This window comes from Corvus cornix, chromosome 4, assembly GCF_000738735.6.
Source record: "Corvus cornix cornix isolate S_Up_H32 chromosome 4, ASM73873v5, whole genome shotgun sequence".
Taxonomy (NCBI): Eukaryota; Metazoa; Chordata; class Aves; order Passeriformes; family Corvidae; genus Corvus; species Corvus cornix.
In genome coordinates this window covers 14,151,087-14,166,527 of record NC_046334.1, presented here as the reverse complement: position 1 = coordinate 14,166,527, position 15,441 = coordinate 14,151,087, and the positions used below count along the sequence as shown (strand labels likewise).

The window sequence follows — 15,441 nt, the reverse complement described above, 5'->3', positions numbered from 1 at the left end:
AGTCACTTCCACTGCAGGAAATACACACAGGAGTTTCTAAGGGAGGTTGTGAATTCTTTCATGGTATTGCTTGTCTTAGGCAAGAAACTGCTTTATCTACTCTCTTGTGAGAACATCTTATGGCAGAAATGCTCAACGCATAGTAATGCAGCTGGAACACTTAACTGAGGGAAAAATCAAAAGGTTACTTAAATTGAAAGGCTTGTGCTTTCACTCAGAAATTTTATATGTTATGCTTGTTTAGAAACAAAACCAGCTCGACTTTTCTCCAAAAGCATAATAGTATATTTAAGCTAATTCTTGTGTCAAAGCATAAAGGATGTAAAAAATTTATAAAAGATTCTTACTGTGTTATATACTATAAGTATATATATATAAGTATATATAATATAAGTATATATTCTTTTTGTTTGAAAACTGAATGAAATATGGAATTGCATTAGAAGGCTAAAACATTTTTTGTTTCCTTCTGTGTAGGATTGCAAGATGTTTCTTTCATGCCTTGCACTTCTCATAAGGATATGGTGGTTGTTCTTGACTATCCTTAACTGCTTTTGCTCAATTATTTTGTTTTTTGGTCATTTAGTGATCTCTGATTCAGGAACCAATTGCCACTGGTATCTAGGTTGGAAACTCATTTTGGAGAAATGTACTGAAATCCCAAAGCAGTGAGGCTTTCACACGCTTGTGTGCCAGAAGCTTTAAGGTCAAAAGTTCTTTCCCAGTCAGAAGCAGTGAGTTTTACAGCGTGTCACTTTTGAAATACACATTATTAGCCTACATTTGATTCACTGGCCTCTTGTAAAATTTCTAATCTGAAACTGTCAGAGGAATTACAGGATTTCTTTGCACACAGAGTCCAACTATTGCCCAACTGTTCAGAGCAAAGATGAGTGAAGTTTCTCTTTTGACATGTGCCACACTACATGGTTGACTATTTAAATCAGTATTTCCTGGTAAGCTCTCTTATCAGTTATTGGTGGCAAAGGCAATAGCTTTCTTCTTTTGCCTAGGTAAATAAATTGCAATAATTGGAGAAGCTGGCAGGTGAAATGATGCTGGACCATCTGGGCTTTCTCTAGCAATAATTTTTAAAAGAGCAACACTGAGAGTGGAGAAAGGGGAGTGTAAAACTCATCCTTTAAAGTTTCATGTATTTTGGTGCTTCTGCAATTTTTATTTATTTAAAGGAATCTTGTATTCACAATAAGGATGTTGAAATATTCTATGGTTAGAAGCTTCAGTTTTAATATGTTTTAGTCAGAAACAGCTCATATGAGAGTGTCAGAAAAGTTTTTTTGACTCACAACTGTTGTGTCACTTTGCACTTAAAGTCCCTATTTAACAGTTTTGGAAAGGTGTGGAATAAAGCTTTCTTTTTTAAATTTGGGTATCTGTTTAAGTTATCCATTGCTATCCTGTCTGCTCCTTTTTCTGGAAACTGTATATGACATAAGTACAGGCCATCCTCTGCACCACAGTTGCTGCCAGCTGTTTTCTTTGTCAAAACCTGGATTCATTTCACATCTGTGTCAAGCTGCTGCTAAGTTATTCTTGAACTCTTCCATCTTTGAGGGCCTGTTGTGGTCATTCTGTCCTTCTTGATGCTGAAGATTCATCTTTTAATAAATAAGTAAATAAATAGCCCAAAGATTGGACACTTAATCATTGTATTGAATTACAGATCTCAGCTGCTCATTTACCTGATTTCTCATTGTGTTTTCCTCTGTGCTCTCCCACTTGGATCCTGTTGCACTTGAGAAAATAAAGCTGTGCTGTCTAAGGTTTTTGCCTACTGGAAGAATTTTGCTTAATGTTCATGACTCATGAGCAGAGGAATTGGTGAAAATGTAACTTTATTTTCTGAGCCTTTTATGGGCTTACTGGTGATGAAGTATTTGGTAGCCATTTCATATAATACCCTAATTATAGGTGTGCACTTGTGCTGGATGCATGTTTGGACGTGTTTTCTTGTGGAGAAATCACAGTATCTTGCAAGTTTGATCTCCTCCTGGGTTTTTCTCTACATACGCAAATGTGTAGGTAGTAATTCCATACAAGTGACAGACAGAGTTTTGAGATCTGCCATTTTAGAGGAGAAAACATTGGGAATGATATTTTTTCCTGCAAAGGAATTTAATGTTTAATGTTGACATTCCTGCAAAGGTCTTGCTGGAAATATTTATTGGATGTGAGCTCTCTGGGATGATGTTCCTGCCCAGTGGCAGCAGATGTGGCATGTGAAAAACCTACAAGCTGGTGTGTTTGCTGTGAACTTCCACAGCCTGAGCTGTGCTTCCCTTCCAGCTTTCCCAAACAGATGAAGTTTTGGTCACATGTGTGCTTTCTACGACAAGAGACTTCAAGTGATGAAGTCAATCCTGTTTCTTGGAAGGGGAACATCTCTGTGCCTTGGTGGTGGGTCAGGACCTCTGCTGGGTTGATGTCACAAATTAACTTGACCTGACTGCCATGAGCAAATTTTGCTGACTGAAGAAAGTAGGCATGTCCTGTCAGTTATTTGGATTTGGAAAAGTGCTTTGAATTCCAAGATTATTTCATTTAAGAGGAGTTGTAAGGGATTAATGCTTCATTGCCCATATTCACAGTGTAGATTTGATTATGTGGGGTTGTCCTCCAACCACAAATCTTTTATAAATGGCAAAGTTTAGCTTCTGACCAACAGTGAATTGTTACTTTTCTTTTGCAATCAAAACAGTATTTCAACACAATATATTCTTTTTTATGTAAACGTTATAGTTATTGTCTGGGAAATGAGTCTGGGAATGAAAGCGATGCTCCAGAATTTAAACATTCCGAATGCTGATGTTGGATAAGTATCTGTAAAATAAACACATTTTTTTCCTGTAAGTACTTTATTTCTTTCACAGTTTCCCAGTTGAGAATGTTTTCAGTTAACTGGCACAATTTTTCATCCTTAAGCAGTATGGTCTTCTGATTTACTTGCTACTGAACAGCAGAAATGCATGAAGGCCCTCAAATCTATAGTGTTTGACAAGAGTTTTAATTGAAGAATAAAACATCTGGAAATCTATGATCTATTTAATGATCAGATTTATAATGTCTTATAAATGCTGTCATTTTAAAATTTCTACTTCAAAATTTGTTACTGGAAATGTAACCTCACCTTCTGAATTCATCCATCTTCACAGTAGTAATACTAAAATCCTAATTTCTGAAAAGGAATTTTTTCATCTCATGTTTTCCAATGCAATCACTTTTGGAATGCAATCCCCAGGTCTGTGCTACTTGAAAAGCTGCAGATATTGTAGGAAGTTTTACCAGGGAAAGCTTTGATTGTACAAGTATTTGATATTGTGTGTTCCAACATTGCATCTGATACTCTGATTCCAACTGCGAAGATAGTTTTCTTTTGGGAACAGAGTATAGGACAGTGGTGTCCCTCTTGCTCTCGTTGGTGCAGTATGGCAAAGGGAAACCTTTGCAGCAAATCCTGAACTGCTGGTTTTTATTTCTGGGAACCATGTGAATTTGGTGGAATGCCCTCATAGTTTTCTGCATTGCAAATTTGTTTTTTCTTAGTCCTTGCTTTCTAATTTATTATTTATTTTGTTCTGTTTCATTGTAAGAGACACAGAGTTTCTAAGGATCAGCAAGATGATTCTGATTCCGTTGAAGACAGACTATCTTTGTGGTGCTCTACAGGAACTTGCATCAGAGTTGCAACACCCTTCAGCAAAGCCTTTGGGATACAGGTCTTGTCAGGGTGGTTGGAGGAATATTTCTCCGTCACAGAAGTGATGAATTTATCAGCAGAGTTGTAGGACCAGGAATGGAGCTTCTCTTTTGGTTTTATAATGTAACTTAGGCTGTGTTCCTGAAAAGCAGAACTGAAAGATGTAGTCACCGTCTGAGCTGGCAGAGGGGTGGGGGCACTTTCTCATAAGAGCTGTTGGAGATGCTTTAGGAGAACTTTAATCACTGCTGAGGTACTAAATGTGTTTTTTTGCCTAATGCCTGTGATGCAAAGAGGAAAATGCTCTTGACAGGGCGGAGTAGGGCTGCTAGCAGATTTCAAAGATCCAGCTAAAAAGGCAAATAACCAGAGTCCAAGAGGGTGTGGTGCAGCTGAGGGACATTACCAACAGGACTTGGCACTTCTCCCATACTCTCATAAGACGCTACTTTATTTCATATATGGTAATTAACATGTTAATTACATGTTTCTTGATGTGGAGAAATATGGAGTTTGTACCCTTGTATTTGCAAGGGTGGAAAGAGGAGAAATGAGTCCAGTCTGTTTTCACTGATAAAAGTTGTAGGACTAGAGAAGGTAGATAAGATGATATGTATTTTATTTTATTATGTTGCCTACTTTCTATAGGGGAGAACAGTGGTTGGAGGTTATGGCATCTGAACAATTTTGCATATTTATGAAAAAAATTAGTCTACTCTGCTGACATCTGAAAGATTTCTGAACCTGCCTGCTTTGATTGGTATGGGGAATAGTGGCATTTAGACCATGGGATTATGCATTTGAAAGAAGGAAAATCATAAAATCTCAGAAGTAACCTATGAAGTAGAAATCTTGCAAGAATTGGGTTCTCTCTTTTGAGAAGTGGGGAGGTTAGAATGTGTCTCTTGTGCTACTCATGTGTGACTTATTCAGACTACATAGCCTGGTTTTACTTGTCCCAGAATTACACTGCAATTAATGACCCCAGCATGCAGTAAAACTGGTAATAGAGAATGTCCAACGTTGTAGAAGAAACATTTGGGACCAGTAAGTTCCCTACAGAGGCACTGTTTGAAAGAGTGGTATTCATTGCCCCAATATTAGTTGTTCTCTTTTTATTAGATTGAGCACCAAAGACATGTTTTTAGTTTTTTGTCTTCGAGGTTGTCATTAGTTGGGAGAGTCATGATGAAATCTGGACTTCAGCGTAGTAGAAGAATGACATTGGTTCTTACCTATGTCAAGTTAAGAAGAAAAAATCCACTAGTGATTAAGATCGCTAAAATCCTTATTGATCTCTTATATTTACATATAAATTACCTTAGAGTTGTTTGTTTTTCATTTTACTCTTGCAATTTCCTTTTTTCTGTTTGATGCAAAGTTGCATGTGGGTTTTCTTTTTTTTCAACCTGGAAAAACCCCTTCCATGTTAAAATTTGAAAGACTTTTCCTAAAACATTGCTGCTGCCATTCCTCATTTTTGTTGTATTTTGAAAACGTAAACTCTCATTGATGTACGTGGAAAAATTTCTGAGGGTTTTTCCAAAATAATAAAGCAATTTGTTGCTTTGGAACAATTAATGTGGAGTTGCTTCAGACCTGAGCGTATGAATGAGGAGGGTGTGAAGCTGTTGAAAGCTGGAGAGGTGCCTTTGGGCCAGCAGGAGCAGGATGCTAGTTGGGTTATACTGAAATGGTGAGAGGTTTAGGTTTTCCTTATTTGTTTTAAAGGTGTGGGATGGACCAAATGCACTGTATTATTCAGGGGAGGCAGGGGGAAGGGAAGCTCAGCCACTTGACAAGTCAGTAATGTGTTGCTTTTTAATCCTCATAGCCAAGTTTTCTAAGGTTTCAGAAACCCCTGAGCTGCCATGGGTGATGTGACATGATTAAGAGGTTTCTGGAGTCCCATTTTAGACTTTGAACTTGATTTTCATTCAGGTTTTGGATGGGAATGAGTAACTTTGTATTTTAGCTTCATTGTAAATTTTCTTGTTTTGATGGCTCTTTCAATATGTTTATCGCATAAAAATGAGTATTAATAGTTTATTTGTTTTTAGGGTGTTGGAATGTGTACTGCTCTTGGGAATACTGCCACATGTCTTGCATCTGCTAAGTTTCTGAGTAAATCCTGTTTATCCACCTTACTAAAGGTGACTAAATCCTGTTCATGTTCTCAGTATTGCGGATTATATTAGATTCATTGTTCACCTTGCAAAAGGGAACACAGAAGAGGAAAACAGAGTTGCTTTTAAAGTGTTCAGATGGTGCATTTTTTGTATAAAACGTCATATGAGTTTCTACCGCAGCTCTTGGACAAACTATTTTAAGTGCTCTGTTCCTCTGAAGCTGCTTTATTGGCTCTTGCAAGGAGATTGATGCCTGGGAAGAAGAGGGGAGAGGCCATCTCTGGCTCAGCTTGTTCTTTCCTGTTTCATGATGGTTTGTGGCTTGCCTGATCTTGGCCCACTGTGAAGAGAATACCTTGAGAAGTCTAATATTAGTCCTTAAAGTAGCTTGAAGATGAGCTTGGTAGTTAAATCTATATGTTTGTTAACCTTTTAGCTTTTTGGGGAGGATGTTGTTCAAAGAAGCCAGAGCAGTTTTAATCCATGTTAAATAAAGCTGCTAGAAATCTGTTATTCCTGATATATTCCAGTATATCTGTTAAGAGTCAGTGAAATTTGTAGTTAGGGATGAGGAATGGTGATGTAATTCCAGTCCTTCTCAAAAGCTTGATGCAGAAATGTGTATATTGTTGTAGAAAAATATTAACACTCTTACAAAAGGGTATAATTCTTCTCCCTTCCAGAAGAGATCCAGAATAGCCTTAGGAAGCAATATTGTCTGGCTTTGTGCAAGACCTTTAGTTCGTGTGACTAGCACTGAGCTCAGTACTGATCTTAAAGGGAATCATTGGATTCTGGTGCTATTAAGTGAGGCTTGGCCACCACCCAGCAGCTAATGGTGTCGTGTTGGCTCAGCTCAACTCAGATAAGGAACAAAAGTATTTTTTCTTTCAAATCCAAATGCAAAAAATATTGAGATGTTTGCATGGGGCACTGGCAGTGCCTCTGGCACCGGACAAACTCACAGGAGCACTTGTTACCAAGGTGTTTCAGAGCAAAGTGAGGGAGCAGGCAGCTGCTCCTCTCTCTTTTGCTGTATTTTTAAATAGCTGCATCCAACCATGAAAGAAGTACAGTGTACTGATGTGAACAATGCCAAAGAGAAAATGAAAAGCCCTTGTGTCCCTTCCTTCTTTCCTTGGAAATGTCTTTAGCCTTTTGGTCAAAACATTTAGCAGATGCTTAACTTCTTTTAGTATTTTAGAAGGTGAATCTTTGATATGACTCTGCCATATGGGTTTGCCAGGATTCCATTGTATTCAGCAGTGTTAGTGTTCTGTCGGTATTTAAAGCACTCTTTGATCTTGAATGCCCTGTTCCTCCCTTTCAATGATAACAGTACCTTGTAACAAGCAACAGCCCTATTCCTGCTTCCTTTATCTGTCAGTTTGGTGTTACTTTGTAAAATGTGTCAATTAAAGGGAATAAAATAGTTACTCTTCAGTAGGCCACAGCGTTATTCACATAACCAGCGTAGCTGGTCATGCTTTTTGATACATAATTGTACTCAAGTGCTGTCTTACTCTAGTGTTTGTAGTTGCAATCCATACTGTTTTACAATCTGCTATATAACACATACTGGTCTTGCAGGCTCTCATGCTGGTGTGGAACAATACTGGGATGTATCTGTCAGTGCCAGACAAATAATTTTGCTGTAGTAAAGGTCTTCTGGCACACCGTGGAAGAAAGCCAAGTTACATTTATGAAATTTCTAATTTAAGCAACAATGCTCAGTATTTAAATTACAGCACAATAGTCAGAGACTATAGTATTTACGATGGTATCAGCATCTAGTTTGTTTTTATAAATGCTTGTAATTGGGTGAACTTCTGTGTATGTACTGTAGGACATGTGGAATTTATCAGAGCCTTTTCTTGATGTTTGTTCCACAGTGGAAGGTTTGACTGCAGGTGGTCTCAGGTGTCTCACTCTGGCTATGGTTTGTCAGGCGCCAAGAAAAGCCACCACAAGGCTGTTACCTTTTTTTTTGTGTGTGTGTGTCCAGCCACCATCCTTGTAATTTTTCCTGGGCTGTAGCAATAAAGAAATCAGTATTCTTTCTCTGACCTTCTGATAAAGTTTTCCTCCATTGCTACTTGATACTCAGTTTTGATTTTGCTCCAGTGACTTCTGACCTTTGTTGAAAGTGCCAAGTTCTTAAAACCCATTAGAAAATCCCTTCCTGTTTTCTTCCAGGTGTTGATTCAGTAGTCAGGTATCTGCAGCTTTTTTTGACCCATCATTCTGTGACCCACATCCCCAACTCCCTCAAGCTCATATATGGTTTCCAGAATTTTCTGTAATGGTTCTTAAACGTTTCAGAAATTATTTGTGGAAAGATGTTGCAAAAATATGATGTCTCTTCATGGTTTTAACAAGGAACTCTGCAACTCTAGCTTTGTGTTAAAAGATTACTGCTTCCAACAACATAGTAAATCCTTGGGTCAGTAATTTCCAATCCCTGAGAAGATTCAGTAATGAGAAATGCATAAATGTGGGTTTCTGATCCTGTGAGAAGCTGAGTGTTTTAATTCTCAAGCTTCCTGAAGATGTTGGACTTTGCCATGAAGGAGTCTGGGTGTGGGCATGGGTTTTGTTTGCTGTCACTGTCACAAGAGAGGTGGCAGTTTGACAGCACTCTAGAAAGGCTCATAAGCTCACTAATATTGTACCTTTTCAGTCTGTGAAAGGGAATGGGGTGTTGTGTGCATGTGGTGCTTCATGAGTCTTTCATCATGTACCTTACTCAACATTATTTGAATGCTTCACCTCTACAAGTAGGAGAAAGCATAATAAACAATTCCTTCCTCTAGTGTGGGGCTGGCTCTCATATGACAGGGCTTTGGGAAGGGATTATCGGATTCAAGAAAATTTAATAAGTTTGGGAGAGTGTGTTGTTGGAACGATTCTCCCATAAATAAACTCTCTTCAGCCTTGTGTTGTGACCTGGCTCACAAATAAGTGTAACATTAGATGGTTAAGAACCTTGTTATTTTCCATGTTTAAGCCTTTCACAGCCAGCAGAACTTGTTTCTTTTGCTGTCTGCTTTGTGAACAGCTATTCAGCCCACAAGACATTTGAATTAAAAGATTCGTGTTTCCTTTCACATGGGAATTACGTTTCTGCGTCCTTCAACCTTCTTATCCTTGTTGTTTCAACCCTGTGCAGTGTCCTGCTGCATCATGTGTTGGAGGGTACATGCATGGGTTTAGGAGGGAGCAGCTCTGTTACACAATGGGTGAGGAGAAGACTAATGATAAATGGGTGAAAAGAAAGGAAAATCAACAAAAATCTTTTTTTTTTTCATTTTAGACTGTTTTTTGCTGTTTGTAGAGTATTTGAATTGACCTTTTAAGTGGTTGAACTGAACTTTCAGTATGTGAGGTTGTACTGTGATGTGATAAAATACATGTGTTGGATGCAGGACCGATAATAAAGCTGGGTGATTTTTTGTTTGTTGTTGGTTAAAAAAACCCAAACCCAAAGGGAAAAAACCCAAAACCAAATTACCTCCCCCCTAAAACTAGAACAAAAAAGCCCAAGCTAGCGATCTTTTAGTGCCAGTTAATATTAAAGAGCAAAATGCTTACCTGGCCTGTTAAAAGAGTTGCTCTTAGCCCTTCAGAACTGCATGTGATATGAAAAAGATTATAGATTAACTAAATATTTTAAATTGTCCTTAACTTTGGCTGACAACAAAAATGTGAGTAAAACCTTTACTACTGGGTAGAGGTATACCAGGACATGCATCCTTTTTTCTTCCACTGAGCAATTGTATCCTTCCAGAACTTAGGACATTCCCAACCTGCACACGTCAGCACAACAGAAAAGTGTGTTTACACTGTTTATTTACAGCTTTATGAATTTAATAAGGGTTTATCATGATGATATTGTGACTGAATATGGGGTCTGATTGCTTCCTGAGGGATGTAAGAGTGCAGCCTCCAACCTCAAATTTTTAGTAAAATTTGGGTTGCTGGAAATGTTTTGGAGCTATTACGAAACAGTTATAATGTAAAATTAATTTTAATGCTGTGCATTTAACTTAGCTTTCGGCAGGGTTAAACTCCATGGAATTTCTAGTTCAAGTGCAACAATTCTTTGCATTTGGTTTATGTGTATTTATGCATAAATGTTTCACTAGTGGAGCTATCTATGTGTAGTATCCAGAAAATTCTAAGGTGTGTGTTTATGGTGATGAATATATGTGTGAATTTAGGTTAGCAGAGCAAGATAACTGATACAACTTACACTGAGTGTTGTGCCCTTAACTTCTGTAGTTACAGATCTGTTTACATGGCCTGTACCCTAAATTGAAGTGTAAGGATAGATGTAATATTATACACATGATCACATGTGCTTTCTACTATATAGCCTTGCATAAAGAAATCTGTGTGTCCAATTCCCTCTCAGAAGAGGGTTAGACAACACTGAATGTCCAGTAATATCCTTAGGCAGACTGGTGTTAAGAGTTCCTTATAAAAGTTGATCATTTTAGGCATAGTGAGATCTTCTGGCCTACTTAAAATGACTGCCTAACCCTTCAACCTGTGCTTTTTTTCTTGCAGACCTTTCAGCAGCCCAGAGAAAATTTGCCCATTCTCTGAGAGACTTTAAATTTGAATTCATTGGTGATGCAGAGACAGATGATGAAAGATACATAGGTAGGTAAGAAGTGACTATAAGTGGCTATATTTTGCCATTCCATCCTGCAACATGATTAAACTTTTTTTACTGTTTTGTATTACAGATGCATCACTTCATGAGTTTTCGAACTTTTTAAAAAATCTTGAAGAACAAAGAGAAATTTTGGTGAGTTGCAATAAATGGTTTAAAAAGCTGTGCACTTAGCAAATAAATCAACATTAGGTGAAGTTGCTTTTACTGCTTTGGTAATCACCAAGGTGTTGATATCACTGATGTAACCGTGGGAGCTCTCATTGTGCAGCCTCTGGTTCTGTAATCCAGAGTTATAGACAACAACTAGTTCTCCTTAAAGAAGAAATCTGTGTGGTAGGGATGGGTAAATATGAGTTGGTTTAAAATTATGGATTTATTATGGATTAATTATGCCTGGAGTGAATGGAAAACCACCCTAAGTTTGTTCACTATTTCTAGTAAAAAGGAAGATGAAAGAGTTAATGCTGCAGCAGGGGATACTCAAGTTTTGGCAGTTGGCCAGCTTTGGATCCGGGATCTCTGTAGCTCCAGCTACAGTGCTTATGTGGATCTGGGATGCAATCTGTTGTGTTTATGTAGTAGCAGGCTTAGAAACCTTCACCTTGTATTTGAGCTTTGTGGTGAGGGGTTGGAGCTGCAAACAGTTGCTCTGTTGTGTAGAAGTTCTCTGTTCTTTGTTCTGTTGCCTGTGATTGCTTGGGGTGTAATTAGTGAAATCTGGCTCATGTTGGCCGCACACAGACCGGGGGCTGAGAGCTCTGCAAAACACCTTGCTATTTGGGTTTCTTAACTTTTCTAGAAGATGGGGGGTTTCTTTCTGGGTGGTACCCTGGTTCTCAGCAGCAGCTGCATGCCCAGCTTTGTTTCAGAGCAGGGATTAATAGAGCAGGTGCTGTGTACCCAGTTTTCTTCTGAGTCAGGTCAAACTCTGCATCTGGGAAATGTGCTTAGATCTGACTCGGTAGCAATTGCATTTCTCGGTATTTGTCACATGGTTATATCTTTGTCTTCCTGGAAATCAGTGATCCCTTGGCATCACTGAGAGGAAGCTAAGACTAATCTGCTGTCTTCCCTGTTTCTTTCTGCCAGAAGCTGGGCCTGCAGTGCAGGAATATGTAGATTAGTGATAAAAGAACTTGTGAACAGTTCTTTTTTCCATGTTTCTCCAGTCCTGAGCCCAGTAATAGGCATGGTTCCTTGTATGTGCTGTGTTCTGTGCTGGTATGCTGTTCTGATCTGGAACCACATTTGGATCTGAATTAGGGTCAGTGTGGTTCTTCACACTTTGCTAAAAACTGTCTTTGCATAGTAGAGACAATTTTTCATTGTTTTGAGTTGTTTTGCCAAATTATAGGGATTGGCTCAAGTATGCTTCAATACTACTTTTGTTTTTCATAATTCTGGATTATAGTCTTTACTCTGCTTTCTCTTGCTATCCATAGCTGTATTTTATTTTAATGAATTGCACAAACCTAATTAGTGAAAATCTTTATGAAGTTTTATAGTGAAAAATACTGCATGAACTGCCACATTATTTTGATATCAGGCTTTAGAGGGATGACTTAAGAATTGCATGGCACATTTCAGTGACTGTATCAATAGCTCTTCAGCAGGGATACATCACCGCCACAGCAGGCTGTGCAGAATGCAGTGCTGTCTGTCTGGATGGTAAAACACTTCCATTGTTCACACTGAATGCCATGAAACTGTATTAATTTTCTTTTTTGGTCTGGTGCCCACGCTTACACAGAAGGTGCTATCATACTGAAAGCTAACTAGCGTCAGTTTCTTGATAGGAAAAGGATGAAATGCAGTTTTTGTTAGAACCGTGACTGATGAAAAACAGGGAGTATAAATTGTTATGGGGAAAATATTTGATACCAAATGGAAACAGAATATATTCACTGAGTTACCAGATGCGTGGCCTTTTTTATAGCATCTGTAGTCTAGCAAATGTTAAGTATCATTTCTGGAGTGAGTTTATGTAACAATGGCCATAAGTCTCTGAGAAAATGGTTGTGTGGTGACTGGAAAAGATAATTTCCAGCATCTGCTGCTCTAACTTTTCTTTTCTTTTGACTTCTCAGTGGATGTTATAACAGTGGCATGAGCTCTAGAGATACTCCCATGGAGAATATTAGGGCATGTTGCATTCACAGATGTTTGGAATGAGGTCAGGGATCCAAAGACTTTCCATTAAGATGCAAAGTATATAGCAGGATTTTTTCCAAAAGCATTCAGTCTTTGTTAAGAATGCTCATTATTGAGCATTTTCCCCCTTACTATTTTGAAGATGACCAGAAGATTCTGGACTGCTCTCTTCAGTGTCAGTGCATAGTTAAATAGATAATTTCAGTCACGTAAAATAATATTAAAAAAAGTGTTGAATGATTACAAGACTAAGGGCATTTCAGATATTGCTGTGCATTTTAAGTTTTTGGATATTTGAGGAAAGGGTTATTTTTTTCAAAACCACATTTTAAATGGAACAAATTTGCACTTAAAATACATTCTAGACTGAAATTAAATGCTCATCATCTGCACTTATCATGATTTTCTGAAATTTTTTGCAGTGAATCCAGAGTCCATAAAACTTGCTGTCAGTGTTTACAATAAATTTGCCTTTCTGTTAATCATTCATCTGGTGAATGTTTATTTGGTGGATATAATTTCATTCAGATGTTGGAGTCTTGCACTTCATGGTTTTACCATTTCTTCCATCTCCTTCAAAGGCTGCTGAAATTATATCCCAGGTGTCAAAGGATTTAGCTGCATATGTACAGGGGAGTTGGCAACAATCCAAACATTTTACTGAAATTATTACAGAGGGGTCAATACAAAACCAAATTACATTTTTCCATAGCACCGTAGCTTCGTGATGCTCCCCAGGGCAGATATGAAATAGATCACTTTGTCCCTGAGAATATTCTGGAAATTATTTTTACATGTTGAGGATGAATGGAGTCACAGGACTTAGATTCTGCTCCTTTGGCATTGCAGAAGTGCTATGGAAGGTCAGGGATGACAGGGGACTTGGCAAGGTGGTAGGCAAAGGTGGGCATGAGCAAGGCCCAGCATGGTGATGCTCAGATGCTCTGTCCCACTACCCAGCTATTCTCCTGCTTACCAGGGAGAGCAGCAAACCTCCCTCCCAGCCCCAGTTCCCCTGACAGCAGAAAGGAGCTTTGATTCTTGTGAGGGTCTCAGAACAGCAGGCTTTGCTGTCTGCCCTCATTTGAGCTGTGGTGACGAGCAGGGAAGCATTACCTGGTAGGTACTGATGGCCTGTGGTTGTTAGTCCTTTCCTTCACACCTCCCTTTCTTCATCCCAGTCTTCTCCTAAATGACAGCCTGCCCCTAATTCGTTTTCCCTGTTGATTCCAGTCTTGCTAAGTCATAACCAAATTTGATAGGTCTTGTGTTGTTCCCTCAGTAATCTCAGCAGTGCTTGGCACTCCTGGTGTGGTCACCTTGGTGTGCTGGCTGTGAGTGCTTCCCTTCCCTGGAGCTCCCCTGTCCTGCCCTTTATCTGCTTCTGGAGTTCACATGATCCTTGTCAAGTGCTGGTCTAACCTGTATCTAAAAAGGTTCCTGGAACATAGATTTCTCTCTATTCTGCTGTTTATTCTTCATTTTTTTTCATCTGGTGATCATGCTGCATTTCTGATGTTCATACTCATCCTGATGTTCATACTGAGTCTCCTTTACTTCAAGTTAAGCTGGGAAATTTTTGAGAATTTTTCTACAGTAGTCATGGAATAAAACTGATCACTTTTCCTTCATAGTAGTATTTTCATGGTTGCTCTTTCCAAGTGGCGTTTTACATCTGTATTTTTCCTTGTTCAGTTTAATTACACTGTGTTTAGACCATCTCTCTTATGTTAGAATTACAGCTTTCTCCTCCTCTTCTTGCTTTTAAGTTGCTGCTATGTTTGCTCTTCTACCATCCTCTGGGACCTTGCTTGCCTCTCCCTTTAGTTTGCTTTGCTGACTTCCTAACTATTCTGAAGCAAAAAAGCCCCTTCTGACTTGAATGCAATTAATACTTCAGTTGTGTAATGTAGGAATACCTCTAATTGCTCTCAAAGAATCCTTACTCCCCTTAACATCTGTTTTTCTCCACTTTGTTAGATAGTTTGCTAGAATTTAACTGAGGTTTTTTCCTTTTTGGAGGTAGTTAAAATCTGTTGTCTTACACTTATTCCAGTTAAAAAATTGTTTAATAGCTTCCTTCCTCTCAGTTTCCAGATACATATGAAGAACCTCTTTACCTCACTTTTTTTTGTTGCTGTTACCAAATAAAATATGGTTTTGCCTTCTTTCTAAATTTGCCCCGAAGTACTTGTCTATTTCCTTTTTACTCCATCGCATTTCTCTTTGTATAGGATTTCTGATACAATTATACTCCCCTTACTATATTTCCTGTGATTTCCCAAGGCAATATAAACAAGCTATTTTATACTTCGATATATTTTCTTCTATTTCCTGCTAGATTTTTTGCACACTTCTATCCCTTCAGATGTCTTAAGAGGAAAGGTACTATGCAGTTATATTTTTAAGTCCTTTTCCCCCTTTTTATTCTTTTTTTGCAAAAGAAAGGCTTGTTTTACCATGGGTATCTTTGCAATTTTGGCCTCTCTGAAATTCTTTTGCATTCTCTGTAAGTTTTACCAGGGTGGCAGAATCAAATCCAGATTAGCATCTCTCTAAAAAGCAGAGTTATTCTTGGCATATATCAGAAACACAAGAAATGATTTCTTTATGGATTTTTAAAGAAATATCTCCATGAAGTCACTCTTTTAGTCTTTTATTTAATTTCTTCTTAAAAAAAAAAAAAGGGGAGAGGGTTTGTCCCTTGTGCTTTGCTTTCACAAGTTAAAAGAAGTTGTTACGGTTCAAAGGCGTACACTCAA

At 38.3% G+C, this 15,441-nt stretch overlaps 1 protein-coding gene across 2 annotated transcripts in view; it reads left to right on the top strand.

The window, feature by feature from the left end:
* ARHGAP10 (Rho GTPase activating protein 10) overlaps positions 1 to 15,441 on the top strand; it is a 144,744-nt gene that overhangs the window by 30,322 nt on the left and 98,981 nt on the right. For both annotated transcript variants that reach the window (XM_039550703.1, XM_039550702.1), the window contains exons 2-3: positions 10,417 to 10,512; positions 10,599 to 10,660. In XM_039550703.1, coding sequence (XP_039406637.1) covers positions 10,417 to 10,512; positions 10,599 to 10,660 — 158 coding nt within the window. The remainder of the gene's footprint in view (positions 1 to 10,416; positions 10,513 to 10,598; positions 10,661 to 15,441) is intronic.